At 38.9% G+C, this 27,980-nt stretch overlaps 3 protein-coding genes and 1 pseudogene across 3 annotated transcripts; 2 read left to right on the forward strand and 2 right to left on the reverse strand.

The window, feature by feature from the left end:
- Window positions 1-448: 448 nt before the first annotated feature.
- Window positions 449-7,103, forward strand: LOC117696823 (olfactory receptor 51J1). The gene is made up of 3 exons (XM_076939740.1): window positions 449-540; window positions 2,271-2,418; window positions 3,413-7,103. The coding sequence occupies exon 3, from the start codon at window positions 3,444-3,446 to the stop codon at window positions 4,395-4,397; it is 954 nt and encodes a 317-aa protein (XP_076795855.1). The 5' UTR covers window positions 449-540; window positions 2,271-2,418; window positions 3,413-3,443; the 3' UTR covers window positions 4,398-7,103.
- Window positions 7,104-10,066: 2,963 nt separating this feature from the next.
- On the forward strand, window positions 10,067-17,843 carry LOC117723207 (olfactory receptor 51Q1-like). The gene is made up of 2 exons (XM_034522684.2): window positions 10,067-10,156; window positions 16,657-17,843. Exons 1-2 carry the CDS (start codon window positions 10,107-10,109, stop codon window positions 17,627-17,629), a joined length of 1,023 nt encoding a protein of 340 aa, XP_034378575.2. The 5' UTR covers window positions 10,067-10,106; the 3' UTR covers window positions 17,630-17,843.
- Window positions 10,535-16,006, reverse strand: LOC117713790 (G patch domain-containing protein 4 pseudogene; annotated as a pseudogene).
- A 1,984-nt stretch (window positions 17,844-19,827) lies between the features above and the next one.
- On the reverse strand, window positions 19,828-26,715 carry LOC117693313 (olfactory receptor 51L1-like). The gene is made up of 2 exons (XM_076913938.1): window positions 26,611-26,715; window positions 19,828-22,455 (listed from the first exon to the last, which is right to left on the reverse strand). Exon 2 carries the CDS (start codon window positions 22,425-22,427, stop codon window positions 21,480-21,482), a length of 948 nt encoding a protein of 315 aa, XP_076770053.1. The 5' UTR covers window positions 22,428-22,455; window positions 26,611-26,715; the 3' UTR covers window positions 19,828-21,479.
- Window positions 26,716-27,980: the final 1,265 nt, after the last annotated feature.

The following is a 27,980-nucleotide window of genomic DNA, read 5'->3' on the forward strand; positions in this document are numbered from 1 at the left end:
AGGCAATGCATTAAAACAGGTAACTATAGTTACCTTATCATTCAATAATAGAACACTAGGATTTATGCTTTCTTTTTAATGATAAAATTACATATTTGACCAAGCTCTTCTTATACCCCCACCATTCCCTTGCTTCCCTTAGTGTTTTGTAATTTTTATTCTAACTTTAATTTATATAAGACTATTTTTGGATAACATAATGTCCTCCAAGTGTTTGCTTTTGTTTTCCCTTGTAAGACTGTAAGATGTTCTAAGTAATTTTCTTTACTTAATTATCATACAAGATAACTATATCCATATTCATTTTCATACCCATGTTTAATTTCCTTAGGGGCATCTGATATTGAGAAAGCAGTATGATTACTTAGATAATTGCTCTTCAGGGAACCTGACTCTGTCTCTTTTACTCCTCTGATGGAGCTTCTGGTTGGCTTTAAAAAATGCAAGGCATCATTCTAGCCACAGATCTATAAAGCTATAAATGGCATGGGCCGAGAACTTGCAGAAGTGGGCTTCTCTGGTCACATCCAATATTAAGTGGTAAGTACTCAAGCTTATGGTCTCCCAGCCCTGCATCCTAAAGCAGCTTCAGAAAGATTTCAACCTCCATTCCTAGTCAAAGCTCTGTATCTTTCTTCCTACTGCTAGTTACACCACTAGCTTCCTGAACATATGAGGTGGAATGACAAGAAGTCTAAAGACAGCTAAGAGAAAGTTAACAAAACAAGATCATAGGTTACAGGTTCTAGAAATAGTTCCTCTAGTGTATGTGTCACTTCTAGTCTACACTTCTAGTGTATCACTTATGCAATGCATGCATCTTGTGAGGTGCTGATCTATTAATGGAAACTGCATGTTTGCCTGTTTCCCACATAAATGCAGTAATAGCATCAGTCAGACAGTAATACAAAAGAATAGTGTAATTAGATAACTGACTGGGGATAAACTGATCTCTCAGAGAATACTTTTAAAAAGAATATTGTAGGCAAGAGATACTAATATTCACTTGTTACTAAAAGCTTATGATAAATACTCAGACACATTGTCTGAGGTAGATAGTAACATTGCTGTCTTGAACAGTAAAAAAAACAAAAAACAAAAAAACAAATATACATATAAGTAGAAGATGTACTTTACATAGGAGCCACCTCCCATTCTGTCCAGTTCCAGGACTAAGATTCAGTGTGTCACGTTCTTGTCTTTCCGTTGATATTTTCTGAATTATTATTCTATTCTATGCTGTTTGTTTTTAATTTTCACAGCTAAATGATCCTTTTTATCACCTCCCATCCTTTGAAACACATCCTAATCAGAAGAACAACTGTATTAAGATCTCTTTCAAGTACTCGTGCCCCTGCCTGACTGTGGAGATAGGAAAACAGGGATAAAAAATGCAAATACAATAGAAAAAATCAGCAGAGAAAAAAGGGCAAGGAAAATAAGGAAAGAGGTCCCCTTGTTTCCAGAATCTACCAGATCGGTCTGTTCACTATCAGGTTTCTCGAGGTGTGGCAGGCAAGATACAGCTGCAGTAGGATCAAGGGCTCAGTAAAGTAAGTCAAGAGGAAGAGTTTTTCAGTTCAGAAAATTAATACTTGGTGCACTTAAGAAACTAAATGCTGAGGTTTGTGTTTTAACATGTTCTGATGTGCGTACATTCACTGGCTCTGGGGTAATCGATTTGCTCCTGACTCTCTCCACCTTAAGCTGCAGCATGGCCCACCATGCAGACATTCCCAAATCTGATTATGTGCTGAGTTAAACTTCATCAGAGAGTGATGAGTACCAGGGTCCTATGTGCAGGAGGAAAATGAGAGCTGTGCTTTTTCATTGCTATCTTTGATATTTTCATAAAAGGTTACAAAGACAATGATTTTTAATATTCCAGTGTATTCATAGTTTTCATTTTCTCAGAATGCTGTGTCACATGGACTGTGGCCGTGATTTTTTTTTTTCCTGTCAGGTATGTTTATCCCATTGACATTGCATACAGTGATGTTATCTACAAAGTTCACAGTTTAAAAAATGCAAATTAATTTACAAAAAATTTTACAGAAAACATTGTAATTTTTTAAGTTTGTTTATGATTTTATATTGGTTCACATGCATAGCTACCCTCAGCTGCATGCATCCCACAGGCAGCAAAGCAGAATACACCTAACTTCTCCACTTAACGTGGAAACTTTCTGGTGATCCTTGGGTCTGAGCTGAAATGGTTTTTTGTAAGTAAAGCTTTCTCTGACTTTTAAAACTGAATCAATTTCTTTTAGGACTTTCTCACAGAATCCTAAACTGTTCCATCCCATAATGTAATATAACTGAGAAGACGGCTTCGGAATACTTAATAACTGTGTCTGAACAGCAGAAGAAGTACATGTGCTCTCTGTTTTATGGCTAAACGTTGCAGAGATTTCCTGAGTAAGTTCAGAACTCTTACCTTCTTCATCATATGTGGTGACTGGTAAAGAAAATGCTGATTGAGTATAGGCCAGTACTGTAGAGAGAACTTAATAATGCTTCACTTAGAGGCATTCTCTCTACTGCCAGGGCTGAAAAAAAAAGATTCACACCAGAGAGTTTGTAATTTAGGCTTGTGCATGTATGAAGCCCTTCCTATTCTCCCTGTCTAGTGTGCTTTTGTAATGCTGTACTGGCCCAATCAACATGCTGCTAGGAAGATGATTTCTCATCTGATGACAACATTTTCTCCCCAGGAAAACATTTCCTGAAAATTTTCTGAGATTATTAATATTCTTGCTGTTGAGTTCAGTGGTGTGTCTAAGATTAAAAAGAAAATCATGACAAATAAGGTTAGCAGTATTTTAAGAGCATCAATTAAAAGATTCTGGATGTTATCATCAGAGTATGTTCATAAGCCGTAAAGTCTTTTACAAATAAGCCAACCTGGCTTCTGATACATTCTCAGTCACCTGGTCAATTGCACACAGTCTTTCTAGTTACTTGCTCCAGCCTGTATTCATTACCACGATTCATTTCCTTGCCTTGCTCCCCCATACTACCTATTCGTTGAGATTTTTAAAGTAGCTGTCTTGTACTTAAATATTTATCAATAATATTTGTTTACTTATTGCAAACATTAGTCAATGTCTTACACTGGGATTGCATATAAGTTGTCTCCCAAGTAACATCCTACATCCAGGAGTATCCACACCAGCAGAAGACAGCTATTTCCTTATTAGTAGTTGTGTGCATACCTTTTCCTCACCTATAACTTCTTTGTGACAGAGAAGGAAACTCTTTCATAATGAAAACATTTGGATGGGAATCAACTGTTAATTTAGAAAAATAAGATCTTCTGTCACATGAATCAAAGTCTGTTTCCTTCTCTTTTGTTGATTTTCATTTTTTCCCAACGTAATATAATCTCAGTACTATATTTCTGACTTTTGAGGTGGCACTTCCCCACTGGATGAGATTTCAGCATGAAGAATTCCAATAGCTCTGGGGGATTCTTACCTACAACATTCATTTTGGTTGGCATCCCAGGGCTGGAGACAGAGCATATCTGGATATCCATCCCCTTCTGTCTGATATACATCATCATCTTCCTTGGGAATGGCACTATCCTTCATGTCCTCAGAACAGATGCTTCCCTGCATCAGCCCATGTATTTCTTTCTTGCCATGCTGGCATTGGCTGAGGTTGGTGTCTCTGTCTCCACTCTACCAACTGTGCTAGGTATCTTTCTCTTTAATACTTCAGAGATTACCTTTGAAGCATGCCTTCTCCAAATGTTTTTCATCCATTCTTTCTCCATTATGGAGTCAGCTGTGTTGCTGGCCATGACTGTGGACCGCTTTGTGGCTATCTACAGCCCACTACGTTACACAGCTATCTTGACACTGCCTCGAATCTTTGGCACAGGAGCTGTCATTGGACTGAAAAGTATTATACTAATGGCCCCATTGCCTGTTTTGTTAAGGAGACTGCCCTTCTGTGGCCACAATGCCCTCTCCCATTCCTATTGTCTCCACCCTAACCTTATCCATCTACCTTGTGGGGATATTTCTATCAATAATATCTATGGACTTTTCATTGTCATCTCCACTTTTGGGCTAGATTCATTGCTAATTGTGGTGTCCTATGGGCTTATACTCCATACTGTACTTGGAATTGCCACTGGGTATGGGAGGAAGAAAGCACTCAACACATGTGGCTCACATGTCTGTGCTGTGCTTGCTTATTATGTACCAATGATTGGCTTGTCTATGGTACATCGCTTTGCTCATCATGTGTCCCCTCTGCTACAAAGCATGATGGCCAATGCTTATCTTTTCTTTCCTCCTGTCATCAACCCCATTGTCTACAGCATTAAGACCAAGGAGATTCGTCGTGGTATTGTCCGAATGCTGTCAGAGAAGAGGTTCAGAGTTTAGTGGAAAATGTTGAAACAGGGGAATGTTTATTTGGTTTCTGTCATCATGTGTCATCCAGTTTATGTCCTATACCTGATGTAAGCAATATCTAGGAGCTGTGGAGATGATCAGTAGTAAAAAGTGCATACTTCTCTCATACAAAATATATGTTCTGTTTCCAGCACACACATTGGGCACTTCACAGCTGCCTTCATTTCCAGGTCAAAGGGGGAACAGACTCCTCTGGCCTCTAGCAGCACATGTAATTCAACAAGACACATACAATTAATTAAAACAAATAAATATTTATTCAAAATTCCAGTGTCTAAAGAAGGGAATTAGAGTCTGGTTCGTAACTAGAATGGTATGAGAAGTAGATCTTGATTTTGTTTGTGATGTATCAGTTCACAAAATCAATGGTATCATATGCCATGTCATGTCACATACATGCCTAAATACATTGCCTTGGAAAGCTGGGGCAGAAATGCAAGAAAGATTGTTTCTTTAAAATACCTCATTCTTGAATGGAAAATGAAGATGATATTTGAAAGGTATCTGAGAAACCTACTGCATTCCCGACACAAGGAAGAAAGTAAATAACCAGTGTTGCATCTTCTTAAATCTCTGAATTCCACAGTAGGTAATTAGATCCTTGAGTTCCAGGTTGTCCAAAGAGGTTCCCCAAAAAGATGCTGATGTGTCATTTTCCCAGCTCCACCAAGGCCCCCACACTAGAGTTCCCTATAATTACAAATCCTGCATATTATACAGAATATTGGAGTTGTTCTACACAGATGTGAAGAAAGCTTTCTCTTTATATTCTTTTTCTATCGTTGGATGTGATTCTACAGATACTTTAAATAATTAAAGTTCTTTGAACTCAATATTATTGAGGGATACAGTATTGTTTTAGTGATGATTCCTCACAAAGCCTCAGATAGTGTCAACATAATATTTATTCTTCAGATAAATATCTAGTGGCTGTCCTCTGAGAGGTTCCACTCAGTAGCTGACTGAGACAGATGCAGTTACCCACAGCCAAACACTGGGTAGAAATTGGGGACTCTTATGGAAGAATAGGGGTAAGGATTACAGGAAGACCAACAGAATCAACTAACCTGGACCCTTGTGGTTCTCAGAGACAAAACCACCAATCAAAGAGCATACATGGGCTGGACTTAGGCCTCTCTGCACATATGTAGCAGATATGCAACTTGATCTTCATGTGGGTCCCTCAACAACTGGAGTGGGGGCTGTTCCAAAAACTATTGCCTATCTGTGGGATGTGTTCTTTTACCTGAGCTGCCTTGTCTGGCCTCAGCAGGAAAGGATGTGCTTAGCCTCACAGAGACTTGATGTGCCAGAGTGGGAGAATACCCAGAAAAGAAGAGGAAAAGAAGAGGAAAGGTGGGGGAGGATTGTGGGAGGAGTGACAGGAAAGAAGGCAGTGAATGGGATGTAAAGTGAATAAGTAAAAAAATGAATAATAATTTTTTTTAAAGTGAACTAACATTAAACACCTACTTCTTAGTATCTTATTCAAGCATATAGAGCAAGAGCTACTGTTGTACTCTAGCTGAGCCAGACTCAGCATGACAACTATTAACACAGAATGTGTCAATGGAGCAAGAACTCAAACACCTTGTTCTTATTATAATTCAGCCAAAGAGAATGTACTGAACACAATTCTAGAGCATCAAGACTGAGCGGTGACAAGAGACCAGGTTTCTTCACCCATGGAGCCAAGCAAGTATTTTCTCTAGATATTTTCTGTCTCTGCCACATTCTGTACTTCCTAGAGTAAAGTTTAGAATCAGTTTTAGTTAGAATTTTTACTATCCAATATATGCATAAACACAAATAAAATGAGCCTCTGAATATGAATTTTAAACATTTAAAATCTTGCTTCTATTTGGAATTTTAAGGACTCTAGTGACTCGGAAGGATTTCCTGGAGAAGTTATGCCTGTGGCCTAGCCTTCAAGTTTCCATTTGCCATGCTTAGATACACTCTGAACTAGAAATCGTTAGTTGCTGAAGAGTACAGGCTAGACTCATAACTACTGTTGGCATAGGAACTGAGTAGAGGACCAGGATTTAACATTGTAGGGGGAAATCCAAGCTGACAAGCCCACAGTAAAGGCCTTTCCATAGAGAATCAGAGCAAGAAAGATAGGTCATTCTCAAGAAAATAAGAGGGACTAACTTTAGGGGATCTGGAGAAAAGCATTCTACATTTAATGGGATACACAAAAGATGGTAGGGTCAGGTTGCCAACAATGTAGTAGAAAGTGAAAGTCTTAACAGTTCACACCCATTTCTGGAGATTGCATGATAAATATCCAGGCCCCTTACTGGGGATACCCTATGGAGTGCTGCTTTAAGGATATTGGCAGGAATTTGACATTGGGCTAGGAAACGGAAGTAAGCGCAAGAATCTTGATCATCTCGATAAGTCCCTGAATATAGTAATCACAAGACGTTGTTTATTGGCTTGTTTGTTCCTTGACTATTTTTTTATGCTTTATTTGTTCCTTAACCTAGAACTGACCTTATTCTTTACATGTACTTAGAATAGTATAAAAGCAGACTGGAAAAAAATAAAGGCACTTCAGCACTGCCTGGAGTCAAGTTACAATGTTGTCTAATTGTCTTTTTGTTTTTAATCCTCACTCCCTCCCTCAAGACCCTGTTGACTGACTGCGCTGGCTTGGCCACTACCCCAATCTCTGAGGCTAATGAGACTTTGAGTCTCCTAACATAGATGCATATCAAACATATTTATTTTTTGTCTACATTTTAGTAATTCTGTTTTTCTCTCCAAACATCAAAAAGCACTTCAAATTATATTTCCATACATGTGTGTATTTATATGTACATATTGTATATATACATATATAATCAATTATATGCATCTTGGGTCTATAATCTTAAAAACAAAAGAATCTTTTACAATGAACATCTAAATCACAGCTTACTGCCACTAACTGGGAAGAAATATAGATTAGATAAAGTCTCACAATATCTAGGGACGTTGCTCAATTGGTAGAATGCTTGCTTAGTGTTCATGAAATCCTGGGTTTTCAATCTCCTGCAGCTTATAAAATAGGGTGTGGTGGTGCAAACTTATAACACTAGGACTCAAGAAGAAAAGGCAAGTGAAGCAGAATTTTAGTGTCATCTTCAGCTACAAAGAAAACTTGATACCAGTCTGTACTACATAGAAACACCTAAAATACTTAACAAATAAAGTTACTAAAACTCCTAAGTCAGATGTTCCTAGGTGACGCTCATCACAGCCCCTTCACTCTGACGACAGAGCCATCTTTTCTGATGGAGATTAAGTACAACATATTAGACAACTATTTTATGCAGATCACTGTAAAGGGAGATTCATTGTCCTCTCCTGCTCTTTTCCATTGAGAATGTGTGCTGTCCTTGACTTGATGTTTAATGTATGTTTAGTGTATGTCATTGAGATCACACATAGTAGGTATGTAAAAAAAGCCTTGGCATATATTTTTATATCTATATGTTTCATTCATTGAATTTTGGTATATTTATTTATAGATTTTGAGGGTATCTGTTTCAATATGTCTTATAAATAGTATCATAATAAAAAGTTCTCAAACGTATGTGCCGATTTTTATGTGGTCAAAGTTTTCATACATGTGTGTCAATTTCCATATGAATAAATGCATTTGTAACAGTAACTTCTTGAAAAGGAATTGCTGAGCAAGGATTTCTGAAAATTTATCATTTTGATAGGCAAAGTATTGTCATTATCCTCCAAAGATGTCATGCCTATTTATTCACCAACAGAGTCTTACTAAACTTGGTTTTGCTCATACTACAAATACAAAGCTGTCTCTCGATTTTATTCCACTAGTTATTCTACTTAACATATAAGAACTATGTAAATATAAATTTTATTTTGTATAAACAGTCTCTTCATGCCTGAGAAGAGATCCTACCTTCTTGGAGAGGAAGCAATATATGCCCTATGCCACAGCTATTCTCTGCAGGACACTCTGAGAGGACAACCCATTTGCCTAAAGACTTGTGAATCTCCCAGAAGATCTGTATGCCTCTTAGTCTGGTTGTATTCATGACACCACAGTGTTAAAGGGTAACTTGTTTCCAACAGTGGACTGACTGTCCTTAAAACCAGAATGAAAGGGAGACTAGCAGTGACAGAAACAAACCTCCATTAGAATATGGGCGAGGCCTTTCTCAACCTCAAAGGATCATTGCATTCCCGCTGTTCCAGCTTCCTCATTTGATACACACAGAATGTCTAAGGAATGTTACTTAAGTCTGTGCTTGCTGCCACTATTCAGTTTTCCTTTGTCAAGCTAGAAGTCTGCATTCATTGAAGACAAACTATTTTATTTTTTATTTTTGTAATTATATTTACAGAAAACTTAAGTGTACATTTAACCCAGTTTAGTGGCGAGTTCTTTAGTTTTTGCCTTTTCCAGCTTGGCATTGTGAGCTACAAACTTAGTACCAGGACGTTGCCACCACAGTGGCGGTGGATCTTCCACCAGCTTAGCCAGAGCAACCTTGTCTTCTGAGTTAACCAGTGTGAAGACAACAGTGGTGTGTGTCTTCCTGTTGATGATGCAGTAGGGCATCCCAATCTTTCCACACAGGGCAGTCAGGAAAACGACCAGCTCAATGGGATCTACATCATGGTCAATCACCACCAAGCTTTCTTGTTCTCCACCAAGGTGGTAACTGTATTGACTCCTGCTCTGACGACATGTGGTCTCTTAGTTGGGACGTCCCCTTTGCCAACAGCTTTTTTCTCAGCACAGGCCAGTAGCCTTTGCTTCTTCTCTTGCTTTGTCTCTGACCTATACCTGTGGGCAAGCTTAAGCAGCTGAGTAGCTGTTTGCCTGCCCAGGACCGAGGTGAACTGGTAAATGGCAGGAGATACTTTGAACCGCTTATAGAGAGGATGGCTCTGTGTTGCTGCAGCCGGATGTAGTGAGGCCATTTGATGAAGTGTGTTAGATCTCTTTGGGGCTGGATGTCCTGCCAATACCAAAGTTATTGGGCCTTTTCTCAAACAAAAAAGTGACAACCTTTTTGGTCTCCTGTTTCTTGACTATGGCGGGGCCCAGGATGACCGTCTTCCCCTTGGGCTTCTTTCCTTTGGGCATGTTGCACGGCTGGAGGAGAAAGAAAATGACAAACTCTTTTAATTATTCCCTTTCATCTTTATAATAATCTCAAGTCATTTTTCTCTGCTCTAAACTTGCATTTACAAGCATACAGAATAGAAATTCACATAATTTTTGCCCTTTGAATTTAAACTTGAATGATAAGAGCTTCTATCGATAAATTGAACATAAATGTGAGGTTCAAAACAGTAGAATTTCTCCTAAGGAATGAATACAACCTCTCTCTGGCATGCATAAGACTTAAGATTTAACCTCTAACCTTGACTTCTATAGGAAGCTATTCTTACAGAACTTCACGATAATTTTCCAGAGAATATACTTTCCAATGATAGCCAAAACTTGTGCTCTCAGGTCTAGATGTTCAGGTTTCCAACTTCATAGTGCAGTGCAGAAACATCTCCTGAACAAGAGAGTCTTCCTGATTTGCTCCCTTGAGAATTGAGGTCTCTGAGCACAATCTGCATATCCCTGTAAGATCCTGGACACATCTTCCCACTGGTCTCCTACATTTCAGCCCAAGATCATCAGTAACATAAAACCAGATGCAGACATGGGCTGGGGAACAGATACTGAAGACCACTGAGAGAACACAGTGAGTACCCAGTGAGGCTGGACTCCTCCTGAAATGAATAGCAATGGGATGGACAGCAATAGGAGCAGGAAAAGCTGGACATTGAGAGATAGAGGATATTCCATAGAAACAAGGGAAGAATTAGGCAGACCCATTTCAAAGGTGTGTCATGGAGAGGTGGGGCTCAAGGGAAATGTGGCAGGTGGGAAACATGGAGCAGTTTCTGTAGAGATTTATCACACACTATATCATTGATGCTAAGAGTGGCCCAGGTGCCTCTAATTCCATGCTTTGTGGAGCCTGTGTGTGATGATCTGTGTCATTAGAATCTTGCCACCAAAAAAAGTGACTATCATTGGATGATATAGTGTTGCTCCCCTATGATGTGTCCTATTTAGGTCATCTTTTCTGCTCTACAAAAGGCTTATCAAATGTCTCTGAAAGAGATGGATTCTAGGGAAACAAAGACAATAATAGATGAAAGGAATGAACAGAAACTAGCAAGCACCCTCCAGGGCTTGGATGTTACAGTGCCCCCCTAAATGAGGGCTTGTCAGTTAAGGGCAAACTGATGGTAAAGAAATAATTCTGTGAGCATTTTCCAGTTACCCAATTCAGACCTGAGCACACAAGGACAGGGTAAAGAAGCAAGGCTAGAAAGGGCATGAAGAGCTAAACAAATCATCCCACAAGAATACAGTCTCTCCTCGCATGATTGACTAAGAAATTGACCCATTTGTGCAATTACTCAATAGACTATTTTGTGCAGCAGAGGAAGAGCATTGCCATAGTTTCCCAATACTACGTGTGGTTCTCCCCTCTGACCTCCTCCTCTTCTGTCCTTCTATGCTTCCATCTGTCTTTGTTTCTTCATAATGTATGTATATCCACTGACTTTAGGTCTATCCTGGAGTGTCTCACGTGCATGGATACTTTTGCTTAAACACATGTACTAAAACTTGCATACCTGTATTCACACACACTCACAAATTTGTAGACACACACAAATACCGTCTCACCTTCAGAAATGTTCACTAATTTAATTCTTTTTTCAGAGATCCCCCTGCCCACAGCACCTCTGTTGACACCTGTGCTAATGGTGTCTCCCCTTGACTTAAGACCTTGTGAAAGTTCCATTCTCCCTCCAGGGCATTGGTTTTCACCTCTTTTCTGTCTCAGTTCCCAGCATACCTACCACCAGACCCACCTCTGCAGGGCTACAGAGGATTCATATTCATAGCATATGCTGGTGTCCCATCTTAACCCTTTCTCTGCCCTTTTTAATTGTTACTCAAACTACAGAGAACCTGGTGGACTACTTTCCTCAAGATTTTCCTGCTTTCCACACCATGTGTTCTCCCATATTCAGAACTTTGATGTGTTTGTGTATGTGTGTGCATGTGTGTGTGCATGTGTGTGTTTGTGCAAGTATGACATAAAGGTTAAGAGGGATATGAAGTGAAGCAAGGGGTATAAAAGGAGGAACACAAGAAAGTAATGATGGTGAGAAAAAACAATCACATGCGACTTTCTCCCATGTAGAGAGAGAGAGAGTGTGTGTGTGTGTGTGTGTGTGTGTGTATACATGAGTGAGACTTATGTAGTAGAAAGAAACCAAGAAACGGGTGATAGAAAGAAGAGTGAACATGAACAATGTATGATATACACATGTATATGAACATATCATAGTAAACCTCTTATTTCATACTAACTTTAAAAAGAAGAAACAACTCAAATTCACAGCAGTGTATATGTGTGACACTTCGTCACTAGACTGAGCAGATCCTTTGCAAGAGCCCTCAGTAAACTTTATTTTAGCTGAATTAAACAAAACAACTCTCTGGCTTTTCAAAGAAAAATATTTTCATAGTAAACACTCTTTCTTATTGAGAATGATGAACAGAAATTATGCAGTAGTTAACAGAGTTAAAACTGTAACATTATAGGCCAGTGTGTGGCAGTCAATTCTCTGTGAATGTTGTGCTTTTCTCCTGTTGCCTGCCATCCCCAGTGATTATTGGCTTACCACACAGACTATCCGGGTTGTATTTGACCACAATACCATCAAATATTCTACTTATGAAGCTACATACTGTGGAATTAAGGGATACCATGTTGTCAGATACACTGTCTATATTCTCAGAGTTACCTCCCGATTGTTAATAAAGGGTTTGGAACTCAAACAATGAGCCTGATCTTGACATTCTATGGTCTTCTCCATGGAGCTTGTCACTCAGTGCTTTTCATCGAGCTCTATCATCTCATAAACTTAAATCTTTCAATAAAAATATATTCCTCTATATTTATTTGCACTGATCAATCAAAGCAAACAAAAATATAAAAACAGATGGAAAGACCATAAAATGTGTGTCTAGTGTCTAGAAAAAAGGAGTGACGTGTTGAGTCTATCCCAAACTCTATTCATGAGTGCCCAGGAGTCAGGCAGTAGTCGTGCATGCCTTAATTCCTAGTACTCTGGTGGCAGAGAACAGGAGGGTCTCTGTGAGTTCAAGCCCAGCTTGGTCTACAAACTCACTTCCAAAACAGCCAGATCTACACAAAGAATCTCTGTCTCAAATAGAAAAATATGCAGATAGATAGATAGATAGATAGATAGATAGATAGATAGATAGAGATAGATAGATAGATAGATAGATAGATAGATAGATAGATAGATAGATATGCCTGGGTCAGCACAAAATAGAGTAAGTGATGAATTGTTTTGCTGGAATTAGTCTAGACAGCCTCAAGAAGCCTCTGGGCTGTGCTCATTTCCTGGTTGGATGAGCAATCTTGTCCTTGCAAAAGTGCTAGGGGATGGAGAAACCAACATGATTCGCCTCAGATTTCTTTCCTTTACAATTTTACAAATGACCAATCACATCTGTAATCAGCATGCATTTCTTAGAATATTTTCTAAGTTGTTAAATATTAATAACAAATCTATTAATGTGGATTATTAATACTTAGTACTAGGAGAGCTACACAAACCTTAGCTATAATGGCTTGTCTATTTTTGGTGGGGGGGCATTTCATATAAGCCTAAATTTTCAGACTTTTAGAAGAGACACTCCTTTAAATATTCCTCCATCCTGCTTCCTCTTCCCACCACCCTTTAGCTGGTAAGCTGCTGGGCACTAGGTTTATACTTTTTGGACAGGAAGTTTCACAGGGGACCAGGTCTACCTCCTCAGCTAACATAGAATGCTTTGGCTCTCCTCAGCAGACTGGTGCTCCAGAGCTGCTTACAGAGGAGTGTGCAGAAACATTGTTCCAAACCAGGATACCCCTGAAAAAGAGTCAACTGAGTTCCGTGTTAGACTCTCAGTTCCTCTTCAGCTTCTTCCTTTTGACTCTCTCTCTTTCTCTTGGGTGTGGCTGACTTCTCTCACCTCATCCTCTGCTTCAGGAGTCCTGCAGCTCAGTTCTGCCAGCCCATTCTCTCCTGTAGCCTCTTCCTCCTCACTTCCTATAGCTGTTCCCTCTATCTCATCTTTCTGCCTCTTTTACTTTTTGCTTTTTCTGAAGCTCTTGTCAGTGTGTTCCAGGAGCTCCTCACCCAGACTCTTCAGTTGTTGCAGCCTCTTCCTCCTCTTTCTGCTTCCTCTTCTTTTTTCTTTTTTTTTTTTGGGAGGGGGGGGGTGCTGTCAGTTCAGTGGTTGAGAGGTATCCATGTCCTTTGAGACTTTGAGCAGAACCAGGGAGGCCTGCTCTTGGGCCTCCAGGTGAGCAAGCTTGGCCTTCATGGTGATTCCAATCCAGGCAGCCTTGTGTACTGTTCACCCCCTCACAAGCTTTGAATAGCATCATTAAGAATCTTTGAGGGCATGGGTTCATGGTTGTCTATATCACTGCAGCTCCCCAAATCTTTGTAAGGCTTCTCTGCACCTGATGATAGTGGGGCTGTCTTTACAAACTTCTTATACAGCAAGGTGGGCTTGGGATAATTGAGCTCTGTGGTCTCCTTGGAAAGGTGCCTTATCTGCACTCCATCCTTCCCCGAGTCCACTACCAAGCTGGTGGCAGTCTTGTTAAAGAGATCACTCCACCAGAGGTTTGAAAATTCCTTGGCAGGGTCATGTACCACCCCATGGGTATCTTGCTTCAGTGTCATCTTGAGGGCTTGGGTGATGACATTCTTTCTCCAGCCCAGGCCCTTGCCTTGAGTCCATCCTTGCTTCAGCAGCTGGTCTTCAGCAAACTTTATCCCCCGACTCTTGACATCTGGGGTGGCACTAATGGTAGGGGTGGCTCTGTCCTCAGGTTCTCACCGGGGGAAATGTGGCACCATCCGTCAGTGTGCAGTCCTCTCCATGGAAGCATGTGTCACACCCCAGTGACTTGTCTTTGGATTTATGGTTTATGGGCATTCTTACTCTTTACTGTTCTCTTGGTCATTCTCACTGGTGTCTACAACTTCTGTATAATTTTCTTTCTAATGAAAATGCATTTTTAATATTTGCCTATATTATCTTTTATGGACAAGAATGTCTGGGTTTTAAATTATATTGGCTTAAGAAGAAAAAACTTGTAAATATTTTAATCTTTTTTCATAATTGAAAAAATCCATTTCTGTTTTTATTTTCTGTTTCCGATTCTCCACAGTTTTATGTTGATGTTGCTGCTGCTGAGACTGATGCTATTCAAATTCTTAAGTGAGTTTTCCCAGAGTTGTAAACTTGGCATTTGTGGATCTCTTAGGAATCATGAGGTGGAGTTAGTCCATAATTGTAAGAAATAATTAAACATTAGAGGGGTTCCATAGCTTTTATTCATAGAACATTCCAAAAAAAATCTTAGACCCATTCATTGGTTAGATTTAAAGAATAAAACCATACATACACATGCACACACAGACACAGAACACTAATAATAACAAAGAAGTGTATGAAGACTGTAAGCATGGCCCAAGGGTTAAGAGGACCTGCTCTTGCAGAGGGCCAGAATTTGGTCCTAGCACTCGCATCAGGAGCTCACATCCCCCTTAAATGCTATCTCCTCATGCCACTGGGACAACTGATGAGAAAGTTACTGTTGTAGTGGGAATTCCTTCATTTTCATGTCAGTGGTGCAAGAATCTGGCCATTTATCTTTGTTTCATTTGTGAGGAGGACAAGTTAGACTGTTGCTACCTAGAACATTTTAGTTATTTTGTATTATAAACTTAAACTACACTTCTGTTTCACTTTCAATGCATTTTCAACCTTTCCTAGGATGAACCCTTGGAGTTATCTTTCACCATCCTTCTGGTGCAAGAAGGAATGAAAGAAAATGTGCCTTTGTTAGAAACTTTTGCCAGGTGTCTCTGGAAAAAAATCGTCCAGATGACTGCTATGTAATAGTATGAACATTTTTCTGTCAACTATTACTACAAGCTTTTATTATAAATCTGTACTTCATATGTTATAGATGATAGGTTGTATAACAAAACATGAAGGAAAACTTGTAGAACAATTAAATGAAATACTTCCCTTTTTAACAAGATCTGTATTCATCCTCTAGGGGGCAGTATAGAGCCCTGTGAGACTACTTAATCTATCAAAGCTCTCCAAGTTGCTCATTAATTCTTCCCTCAGAACACTTCATCTTGACTTCACTTCCTATTATTCTATTAACGCTAACATGTCTTTCTAAATGTTTCTTTTACTAAAACATTTGAAAAAGTCTTTTCATTTAATGCCCTTAGCGTCCTCTTCCATTTGCACCTCATGAATAAATATTAGATTTCAGTACAAATTGATTTTAACCTATCCAAGCATTTCTTTCCTTCTAACCCACACCTCTTTTTTCTTTTTTACCTGAAGTTCTGGTATACAATAACACATTGGCTCCTAGATTATCAGCTACTCGCAAATGATTAGAAGTTCCCATGATTTCTCCCTGTCTACTTGGACCTACTATTCATCTATGAACCACTCCTTATAGACTATCCCTGTGAATATTAAGCTCTTGGTGGATCAAACAAACCTATAGATTGCCCCCAGAGTTCTGTCCTACTCCTATGCTCCATAAGAGGATAATTGTCATTATAATCCACACAATTACTGAAGCAAGATACCTGGAAATAATCTTGGTACTTTTGAATTTAAACACTATTTCATCTGAGTGAATATCACGGGGTACTAAACAAATCATCTTTCTGTGAAATTGGCCAGGTAGAACAGAGACAAAAGTTTTGATCTCATTTGGTTATTTTTTATAATTTTTAGTAAGATTAATTTCAGTTAGTAAAGATGTACATGTAGGTACATATGCACAAGTTCAACAGTCATCAGAGGAACCCTATCAGAGGAAATATATGTTATACATTTTAATACAGAGCTGAAGAAATATAAGTTGAAAGAAATGAGTTTGTCTTGAATAGGAATCTATAGGAGAATAATCCTCAGTGTTCAGCTTCTGGCTATTGAATGACACAGTATTGCATTTCTCAGGGGCAATCTGTAACATACACTTCTTGATTGTACTGATTGAGTGAAAAATGATACTGTACTGGTGCTGTTTTTTAATGTGTATTGCAGATTCTGTATGTTGCGTCCATCAAGTATGTCACAAATAACTAACACCACTCGCAATCCTTTCTACTTCATCCTCACGGGCATCCCCGGATTTGAGGATATCCATCTCTGGATCTCCATCCCCTTCTTCTGCCTCTACACCATCTCCATCATGGGCAACACCACCATCCTCACCGTTATTCGCACAGAGCCATCTCTCCACCAGCCCATGTACCTCTTCCTCTCCATGCTGGCCCTCACTGACCTGGGTCTCGCTCTCACGACTCTCCCTACTGTCATGCAACTCCTCTGGTTCAACATCCGGGAAATCAGCTTTGAGGCCTGCTTTGCACAGTTTTTCTTCCTCCATGGGTTCTCCTTCATGGAATCATCTGTTTTATTGGCCATGTCCTTTGACCGTTATGTGGCCATCTGCCGCCCACTGCACTATGCCTCCATCCTCACCAGTGAAGTCATTGGTAGAATAGGGATGGCCATCATTTGCCGCTGTGTCTTGGCTGTTCTTCCCTCCCTTTTCCTGCTCAAGCGCCTGCCCTTCTGCCATTCCCACCTTCTCTCTCACTCCTACTGCCTCCACCAGGATATGATTCACCTGGTCTGCGCTGACATTAGGGTCAACAGCTGGTATGGATTTGCTCTGGTCCTGCTCATTATTGTGTTAGACCCTCTGCTCATTGTGCTCTCCTATGCACTTATCCTGAAAAGTATCTTGAACACAGCCACTTGGACTGAACGACTTCGGGCTCTCAACAACTGTCTGTCCCACATGCTGGCTGTTCTGGTTCTCTATGTCCCTATGGTTGGTGTGTCTATGACTCACCGCTTTGCCAAGCATGCCTCTCCACTGGTCCACGTTCTCATGGCCAATATCTACCTGCTGGCACCTCCTGTGATGAACCCCATCATTTACAGTGCAAAGACCAAGCAGATCCGCCAGGGAATCACTCGCCTCCTTTTGCAGAGAAAGGTTCACTGAAGACTGAAGTTTATATTTAAAAGACTAATTTTATATATGTAATATGGAGTCAAGCATAAACATTACTGTTATAAAATTGTGCACACCAAGGATGTGAAGTGGAACATTTGCTTTATAGATATTCCCAGCTAACAAAAGATACATTATTGTTTGACTAGAAATTAAAATATTTTTAAGGCTTGTGTATGCTTTTCTCTAACCACTTGACTTTGAGATGAAGAAAAATATTTTTAAAATATAAATTTATTTCTTTCTCCTTCATAGTGTTTTGAACATATGTTAAAGAACATGATTTCATTTTGCCAACTCAAAATTCTTATAATGTATAAACATGCTCAATGGAGCTATAACCTTCGCTTGTCTTTCTCTGTGTGTGTGTGTGTGTGTGTGTGTGTTATTTTATTATTTATTTTTTTATGTTAGTTTTTTAATTCCCCATTTTATTTGTTTATATTTCAAATTATATTTCCCAATCTAGTTACCCCTCAACAAACCCTCCACCTCATTTCCACTGACCGCCCCTCTTGTGCCTCTATGAGAGTGCTCCTCCAACCATTCGCCCTCTCCCTCCTCACCCTTCTAGCATCCCCCTACTCAAGGGCATCAAGCCTTCCTCCCATCCCACTTATTTCAGATAAGGCCATTTTCTGCTACATATGCATATGGAGTCCTGTTTCCCTCCAGTATAGCTATGGTTGGTGGTTTAGTCCCTGGGAGCTCTGGGTGGACCAATTAGTAAATATTGTTCTTGTGTGGTTGCAATCCCCTTCATCTCTTTCAGTCCTTCCCCTAGCTCTTCCATTGGGGTCCCCAGACTCAGACCAAGGGTTGGATGTATCTGCCTATGTATTGATCAAGTGCTGGTAGAAAGTCGCAGGAAACAGCCATGTCAGGCTCACTGATAAGTGGGTTTTAGAACAAAAGCTCAGAATACCCATGATACAACCCACAAACCATATACAGCTTAAAAAGAAGGAAGACCAAAGTATAGACACTTGAATCCTACATAGAACAGAGAACAAAATAGTCACAGGAACTAGAAGGAAAGAAAGATCAAGAAGGGAGAGAAGAGGGGGGAGCCAAAAAGGAGGTAGGAACAGGTATTGGAAGGAACAGGAAAAAAGTACAGAGGATCAGGAAATTGAGTAGAAACATGTAGCAGAGGGGTATGGGGAACCTGGGTAACCACTAGAAAGTCTCAGAATTCAGGGGAGTAAGAGGATCCCAGGAGCCAATAAAAATTTTACCAGAAATATCCAACAATGGGAAAATACCAACTGTAGAGACCACCTCCAGTAGCTAGGCATAGCCCCCCGTTAAGGGATGGGGCCACATAACACACCTCAAAATTTTTAACCCAGAAATGCTCCTGGCCAAAAGAAAGACAGGGACAAAAAAATAGAACAAAGAGTGAAGAATATGTCATCCAGAGACCACCCAACCTAGGGATCCATTCCATCTACAGACAGCAACCCCCAACACTACTGCTAATGACAAGAAGCTCTTGTGCATGTTTCTTTCAATGCTAAATACTAGAATTTAATTAAATGCAAGATTTTATATAATTTCTACCCATAATAATGTAAAAACTTCATGGACTAGGAAACCAGTTAAAGAAAGAATGAAACACAAATATTCATGCTACATGGAAAGATAAATGAACACTACATATTAAGAGCTGAAGTGGAATAAGTTTGAGAAACTGGGAGTTTGGGAAAATAGAAGTGTGAGGAACCATTTAATTCCATACTAAGTTCATGTAAACTCTTTGATTTGGTTCCAGATGCACCCACTCAGCAATGTCTTTGGGCAGTAACAGAACACTGATGTCACTTTCTTGTTTCTGTTATCAAGCTTTCTAGTATTAACATTTACAGGAAAAAGGGAAAGTAAAATGCAGGCCGACCTAAGTCTCATGTATTAACAAATAGTTATCTGGAATCAAAACCTATTCATCTCATTAAGAGATCAGTTCCTACCCAGATTTATTATGTAATTTATACATTGTAACACTTCTATTGTTTACATAAATTACATACTCAGTGCATTTTGAATTTTTAAAAGCCATTTCTTTTATTTTTGAGCTTATTATTATATCACCCCACCCTTCCCTTTCATTTCTCCCAACACTCCTATATACCTGACTTGTTCTCTTTCAAATTCATGGGTTCCTTAAATATAGCACAGGATAGCTATTTTGGAAACACATATTTAAATATGCTTGTATGTTTTGTCACATATATTTATAATAGAATTAACATTTAAATCATTTTAAAAACAAAAATATCTTTCATAGTCAAAACTTTGTTGGAAGCAAAAATTTTTTTAAAAAATGAGTTAGTAGCAACAACTGTGTTGATGTAAATATCTGTTAAAGAATATATTCTCGGGCTGATGCCCCAGTGTAGAGAAATGCTAAGGCCACAGTGAGGTGGGAGTGGGTGGGCAGGGGAGCACCCTCATAGAAGCAGGGTAAGGGGGGATAAGATAGGGAGCTTGCAGAGGGGAAGCTGGGAAGGGGGATAGCATTTGAAATGTAAATAAATAAAATATCCAATTAAAAATATGTTCTCAAATCACTGACATCAATTATTAAATCATTATAAATGTAGATGGATGAAGTGTATGGTGAATTGTTTTAAACCTGTTATATCATCTCTGAAAATGAGCTCTCACCAACTACATACATGTTTATAAAATATTAACTATCAACCTAAAAATACTGATGCTACACACACTTCTGTTGTCTTAGAGAATATATAAACAAAATTTTTATAATTGCTGTTCCAAACAAAATAAGCACTTTAAAGCATTACTATGTATAGGTGACTGGGAACTAAATGAACATGAAGAAATACTACAAAATATAAAATATTGTCATTGTAATTGGAGCCCTTGAGGTGAGAGAGGCTAAGGACCTTGTACTATATCTATGAACCAGCTCTACAAAGGGAGCTGCAGTTTAGAAGGTGAGACTGTGGTCATCCCCATTTTATGATGCTTGCTATTAAACCACAGGCAGAAGGAGGAGGAAAAAAATTGGACCTATGCTGATGAAGCTGAGAGACAGTGCCAGGGAAAAGAACAGAACATACCTCATAGCACACTGAAGCTGATGGAGGCTGAGGGAAGAGAAGGAAGGAAGACAGAATATCTACACATAATGCCTGGGCATATAAGATGGCTCATACTTTAACTATATTTCTCTGTTGAAATTATTCAGTCAATGTACATCCCAAAGTGTTTAAAAACACATAAAATCTAGATGTAGAAACTATTTCATGATGGGTTGGATGAAGAATCAATTCCTTATATAGCAATGTGTCTTCATGGATAAGTTATCATACAAGTATTTATTGTTTAAACACAGACAGTTTTCAGAGTAAAATGGGTTCTTTCATAAGGAAGAAAATGTTTAAACCATGAATATCTGGTGACAATCATAAAAGTATATTAATTCAAAGGGACATTTTCAGAATCACTATCTTTAAGGGGGACACTTAATCCTAAGAATTCATAAAAATGAAATTTTTGACCTACTTTAATTTAAGTATCATTACATCTTAAAACTAATGTTAACTGGCTACTTTGTAAGAGTTGTGATGGAATAAAGGATGGATTTACTATTCCTACATTCCTGCATATCTAATTAAAGAAGAAAAGTTGGACATGTATGTCAGTAAAATGTAAGAGGTGAGTATTACATTTATCATTCAGAATCAAGCTTGTAGTAATGCTTTGAATTTCTCTTTTCCTTATCAAAAATACCTAACAGAAAACATTCTTTATGGGAGAATTACAACCAGAGTTTATAGATTTAAGAATAATCCCTGCCCTCTGAGTGTGTGATTCAGATCAATCTCTTTGTGCAGAGCAAGTTGGCAATTCCCTGTTGAATTGGACGGGTCTTAACACTGTATATGATAGGATTGAGCACTGGTGGCACAAACAGATATATGCTTGACATGAGTGTATGGACCACTGGGGATGCATGCTTGGCAACACGATGCATCACAGACACACCAATCATAGGCACATAATATATAAGCACTGCACAGATGTGTGACACACATGTGTTGAGTGCCTTCTTCCGACCCTCACCAGATGCAATACCTATCACCGTGTAAAGAATGAGCCCATAAGACACCACAATGAGAAGTGAGTCCAGCCCAAAAGTGGCCAGGACAATGGCCAACCCCAGGATGCTGTTGAGCTTAGTATCTGTACAAGGCAGTTGGATCAAGTCTGAGTGGAGGCAATAGGAATGGGAGAGAATATTTATGTGGCAATATGGTAGTTGTTTTAAAAGAATTGGAAGTGGGGCCATGAGTGCAGCACTCTTTAGTGTAATACCCAGACCCATGGATATGATCCGAGGCATGGTTAGAATGGCTGTATAGCGCAGAGGATTATAGATGGCTACAAAGCGGTCATAACTCATGGCCAACAAGACTCCTGACTCCATGCCAGAGAAAGTGTGAATGAAGAACATTTGTGCCAAACAGCCATAAAAGTCAATTCTGTAGGCATCAAACCAAAGAATGCCCATAACAGTAGGCAATGTGGACACAGAGACTCCCACCTCAGTGATGGCCAGCATGGAGAGGAATAGGTACATTGGCTCATGGAGAGCTGAGTCTTCCTGCACTGCTGCCATGATTAGGCTGTTGCCCACAATGGCAATCATGTACATGATGAAAAAGGGAATAGAGAGCCAGCCATGTTGGGCCTCCAGTCCTGGAATGCCAGTCAGGAAGACTGATTGGAGGTCAAGACTTTCATTGTTCTCTGTTCCCATGATGCCAATCGTAGAGATAAGTTTTCACCTGCATTTGAAACAAACTGAAGTTAGCTTAAACCTGTTAAGTCACTCTTATCAGCCTCCACTGTAAAAATTGAAGAAAGGAGGTGAGAAAACTGGTGGGTGAAGTAACATAGCAGATATTCTCATCTTTCCCTGGTCCCCTGAGTCTCAAGTACTCACCTGTGGCATATCAAAGAGGCATTTCAGACTGTTCAATCTTATGAGAGATTGCTGTTTGGCTTGTTCTCTTATAAAATGAAGGCATACTATTCTCATACTTAAATGTCTAGAAAGTAGAGAAAATTGATATTCAGGGCTCGTATTTCTGGTTTTCTAAGGTGGTAAAAGGGAATCCCCCCTTGATCTAGGTTAGTCATCACAGAATTGAATTGTCACTCTGTAACTGTAAATCTATAACTGTGACTGTAAATCTGAGGAGACCAGAACACCTGGATAAGCAATCACACCCATGGGTTCCCACTCTTTTCCAGACAAGAAGAAATACGTTGATTAAATTGAGGTTCTGACTTTAAAATAGAAGGCTGGAAATTAACATTCTGGGTGAAACTACAAATGTACAAGCTACCTCTGAATGGAAAACATAGTTCAGCAAACCTATCAACGATGCACTGTTGTGAAATGAGGTTTGACCCAGAATCTATGGACTGAATGATAATGCAGATAAATGGCTCAATTAGCCATCAAGGGACTACTCAGAGCTTTTACTAAAGTTTAGAAATATTTGGTGTGGCTTGATATAATGTAACCTAACAAATAGAAGATAGCATAGTAAATCAAATTTGTAATAAAAGAAAGGTGAATAGTAGATTAAATGACACAGATGTAATTGATATGCAAGCTGAGTAAATTCCAGTCATGAATTTAGTCATCCACAACAGAATAGATGTATACGTCACAGCTTCTGTGTGAATTTTTCATGATTATCTATAGTTGAAGTTAAATGGTCTATATATCTGAAGAACTTGTAGAACTGCTCTTCTGCACAGATGCACAGTTAGAGTCACGTATAGCCAGCCAATGGAATGTAAAGAGCAATAACCATGCAGAAAAGAGCTAGGCAACAGGGAGACTGGCCAGAGAGCCTGCTTTCCCATTGTTGAAGTCTTCCTGCAGAGCTCTGGTGAAGTCCCATGCAACTCATATTGTGTTTTCTTAAAAACAAACAACCCTCCTGACAGGTGAAATATGCTTCCTTATGTCTCTTATTCATAAGTCCTCTTGCTTCTACTTTACACATTACTGTCTCAACCTTTATTATATATTAATACTTAAGAATCACAGTGATTTGAGTAATAACCCATGCCAGCTAATGTAGGTACAGAATACAATGACCTTTATTTCTTGGAGTGAATGTAGCATACAAAAGTGTCTCATTCTTACAATGTGCAATGGCAGCCTTTTACACTACAATGACACTTGCAGGCAATCCTCAAATCACTGTCCATTGTCTTATATTTTAGTAATCTTTCATTCTGGATTGCAGCTCCATATTTCCTTGTTATTCATCATCTGCTGGACTCACCCTTTAGCGTCTGCCTGGCCCTTTAAGGAAACCCAAATATGCTCATGATGCTCATGATTTCACCCACAGCTATCACCTAGATAAAGCATTAGTTTTATAACTTCTTGGAGTCCAGTTAGACCAGTTTGTCTAATGGAAGCCTATAGTCAATAAAGAAAAAAATATTTTTTCAGTACAAGAAAATGAAATACATGGTCTTCCTTTCTGCTTTTCTCGTCTTTATTATGTATTGCTTTGTATCTGCTTAACTTGCAATATGCTAGTTTGGCTTATATGTTTTATTCATAATCTTCCTATGACATCTTGCTACCAAAATGTCATCCATGATCCTGTTAATTATGCCCAATAATTGAATGTTTAGTGCACCCTAAAATCACTGACTTCATCCTATCTTATTGTCTTACAGAGAAATTTCTTCTTCTGGAACTGAATATCCATGAAAATATTAATCTTAATCTGTGAGCATATATCTTCTTGTGTATTTCTTAGTTTAGTATCTATATCTCCTACTAGTTTGAAACTCCATCAGAAAAAAAAGGGAGAACGCTGATTTTCTCCGATAAATTTTAATAATTGCTTAAGTTTAAATACAAAGTAAACTTGTGTAAAAATACCAGATGACTAAATAATTGAATATATAAGCAACAACTAAAAGTTTCAATATGGTGCTTTATAATTCCTTCTAGATATTGCAATTGTTGATACTAAATTACTTTGTCTGCTTCTAAAAGTATCTGGCTTTTAACATTCAGGTTTTCTTGTCAAGATTCCCACAGGTTAATAAGTTTTACACAAAACAACAATGTGATACAGAGTTTGCATGGTGATAGTTTTTCATAATACTATGTAAGCATAAACAAAAAGTTATCTCAATTCTAACCTTTATAATATCTTTTGGACTTTTGACATTTTAACAGTGATATTATTCCTTCAGCAGAATGCTAATGTATCTGTAACATCCTGTGACAATTACTGTTTATTTTTATAGTGTTTCTACTCAGCAATATGCTTGCAATTCTTGAAAACAAATATTCTCTTATATTTAAAGCCTAAATTCTCAGACTCACATACTGTCCATGCAATGAATCTCTTTAAATGTTACCTTCTTAATACTTTACAAATTTCTACATAATTCTTAGGACAGTCTACAGTTTAGAACTGTGTCAGTCTACTATTGATTCTTTATGTCATTCTAAAAATATTCTAATACTGTTGATTTTTTACAAAGGGAAATGTTCCCAAAACATCATTCAGGTTTCTTGTTCTGAGGATCTTATTCTTTCCCATTATTGACATCCAGTTTTCTTTAGGCAAACTTACCGTGGTGTCATTTGGAGCTGAGAGGCAATTCTTTGCTGGCTACAGGGTTTATACTTGGGAGGTGCATAATTCCCAGCAAATGGCATTCGTTTGCTTTTGCTTTTTTTTATCATTTGTATTATATAGTGCTGTGGTATCTGAGTGAATGATAAAACCTGTGTATATGTCTTCAATGAGAGTGTTTTGAAAACTAGTGAAATTTAATTTTTAAAAATGACTTCATAGCCCGTCATGGTGGTTCATGCCTTTAATCCCAGAACTTGGAAGGCAAAGGCAAGCAGATCTCTAAGTTTTGGGCTAGTCTGGCCTTCATATAAAGTTCCAGGGACAGATACATAGAGACACATCTCAAACAAAACAAAACAAACAGATCCCATAAGCCACACCTACTAAAATGATTGACACATGCTGCATTTGTACTTCTGTCCTCCCTGTTGAACTCTGAACTCTTTTGCTTCTGTCTGTCCAAGTACCTCCACAGCACTTCCTGTGACTGTGACTCCAAAGTGTGCTTTTGGAAACTAAAAGCATAACTAGATGGACCAAAGCTCTGATGTGATGCTCAGTCAAAACTGGAAGTCCTGGGTTCCACATTCTAGACCGTGGTGACAGAGTTTTAAGTCAAACAAACAAATGCCAGAAAGGGAGCTTTAGAGAACAGAAAGGACCTCAGTGCGGATGAGTAGGACCAAGGATGAGAGGAGGAGAGTGAAAGGTCGGTAGCAGGAAGGTAGTTTGAAGTTCATGGGAGGAATGTTTTCCCAGAGTTAAAGCTACTTAAGGACATTAGAGATATTCAAAGGCAGAACAAGCACATATGGGAGTGAGGAGAAGTGCTGGCAGCACCTGCTGAACTGGGATTAAAGTTCCTTCCACTCTCTGCAAGACCTCAGGCCTGAGATTAGGGCAAAATAATTCTCACCCACTTTTTGGCAGAATTTTCTGGCTGTGGATTAGTGTGAGATATGACAGATCCATGTCGTTGTCATCATCATCCTCATTATACCATCCGTATTACTAAGACTACCTCTGGTAATCCCAACTGAAAGCATCTGGGAAACTGTGGGGCACTTAAATCTTTATTACTCTTTCTAAAGAAAGCCTATATAATAATGAGATTTGTTGACTTGTTTGTTGTCTTAAAACTCTCTATCATGGACTAAATAACTTGTGGCATCTATTCATACACACACAGGCATTAACATAAATTTAACAATACAGGACCACAAATCATAGAACCTGAAAAGTCAATAAAGTGATGGATAAGAACACACTGCTTGTACACATATCAAGGAAGCATGGGCTCAACATCACCTGAGAGGGCTATATGAAGGAATCCTTAGATTTACAGATGGTCAAAGTTCACAATGATTCCACATTGGCCTCAGGCAGCCACTAGCCGAAACGCAAAGATGAACTTTATATATCTAAACAAGAGCTTCCCCGAAACCTGGGCCTTTGGGGTTCTGTTTTGTCCCACTGTGATACTAAAGACTGCTGGGAAGTGGAGAGGATGAGATCTCACCTTGGGAATAGAAATCAAGAACCTTTTAAAAACCATTTCCCTTGGGTAGGTTTTATCCTATCTCTCCAGAGATCTAGAGAATTTCAGCTCCTTCCATATGATGAAGATGGAGAAAATAAAGCTTCTGACCTCACTACCTGTAACTCCACTCCCTGTGCAAAAGCCAGCTCAGAAAGAAACCTGGGCCTGGAAGCCAGAGGCATGATCTTTGTTTGAGTAGTGAGCTTTCAACGGTTTCAGTTTCCAGGCAAAACATAAAGGACAGAACTTGGAGTTCAAGGCCAACATCAGGATTTAAGCAATAGAGAATATGATCTTGGCTACATTCATCCATGTATCCTTTCTTTTCCTAATTCGATACTTTCATCTCCCACTGGCCCCTCCAACAACTTCCCCAAGTTCTGGGTCATTTCAGGGCAATGAAGGAACATAAGATTCAAACTTACAGGCGTATTGGTTGAGTCTTACCCATGTATTCTTATTATATCATGATAGTAATAAATTAATTTTCTTTCTCCTTGGAACCTTTTTCATAGAATGAGTAAGTATCTGTAAGAGACAGATACTCGAGTGAGAAGTAAAAGGCTTGTTTGAGTTGAGTTGAATGTAGTGTATATAACACCCTTACCAAAAACCCTGAGGCAGGTCCCCATTTCCCAACCACCAGTATGTTCTTCCCCACAGTTTCTCTTCTCATTAACTATTTCATGTTACCTTTTCTTCATTTTGGTTTCTGATGGAATGAAGCCTTGTTAAGGAAAGAATGAAAGGAAGGCTACCTTTTCTATCTGTCAAGTACTGTATGAGAGTGGAGAGGAATATGGAGCTTAGCAAAGAGATTTCTCCTCCTTTGAAGCTCTAAAATATTGGAAGAACAGGTGAAAACAATGCCTGCTTCCAGTGTTGTTACACTATTCGTTGAGCTGGAATAATCATTGTGAATCCTGTATGTGTAATTCAAGAGAACTTAGACCAAAAATATATTGTAAGGTTATGGAATCATGAGGAAGGGGGTTTCATATCACACATGAGACTGGCAGGGAGAAGCATGGATTTCAAAATTTACGGGATGGTGTGACTCTACCATGTCCCTAATGACCATTGGCTTTTGTCCTTTTATAAGATTCTATAGTTATCTCCATCGAGTGAGTAGATAAAT

This window comes from Arvicanthis niloticus, chromosome 1 (assembly GCF_011762505.2).
Source record: "Arvicanthis niloticus isolate mArvNil1 chromosome 1, mArvNil1.pat.X, whole genome shotgun sequence".
Lineage (NCBI taxonomy): Eukaryota > Metazoa > Chordata > Mammalia > Rodentia > Muridae > Arvicanthis > Arvicanthis niloticus.

Excerpts from the sequence above, each read along its gene's own strand:
- LOC117693313 (XM_076913938.1), bottom strand. The coding sequence starts at position 22,427 with ATGGGAACAGAGAACAATGAAAGTCTTGACCTCCAATCAGTCTTCCTG.
- LOC117696823 (XM_076939740.1), top strand. The coding sequence starts at position 3,444 with ATGAAGAATTCCAATAGCTCTGGGGGATTCTTACCTACAACATTCATT.
- LOC117723207 (XM_034522684.2), top strand. The coding sequence starts at position 10,107 with ATGCAGACATGGGCTGGGGAACAGATACTGAAGACCACTGAGAGAACA. Across the intron at positions 10,157-16,656 it reads AAGACCACTGAGAGAACACA|ATTCTGTATGTTGCGTCCAT; the intron begins GTGAGTACCCAG and ends TGTGTATTGCAG.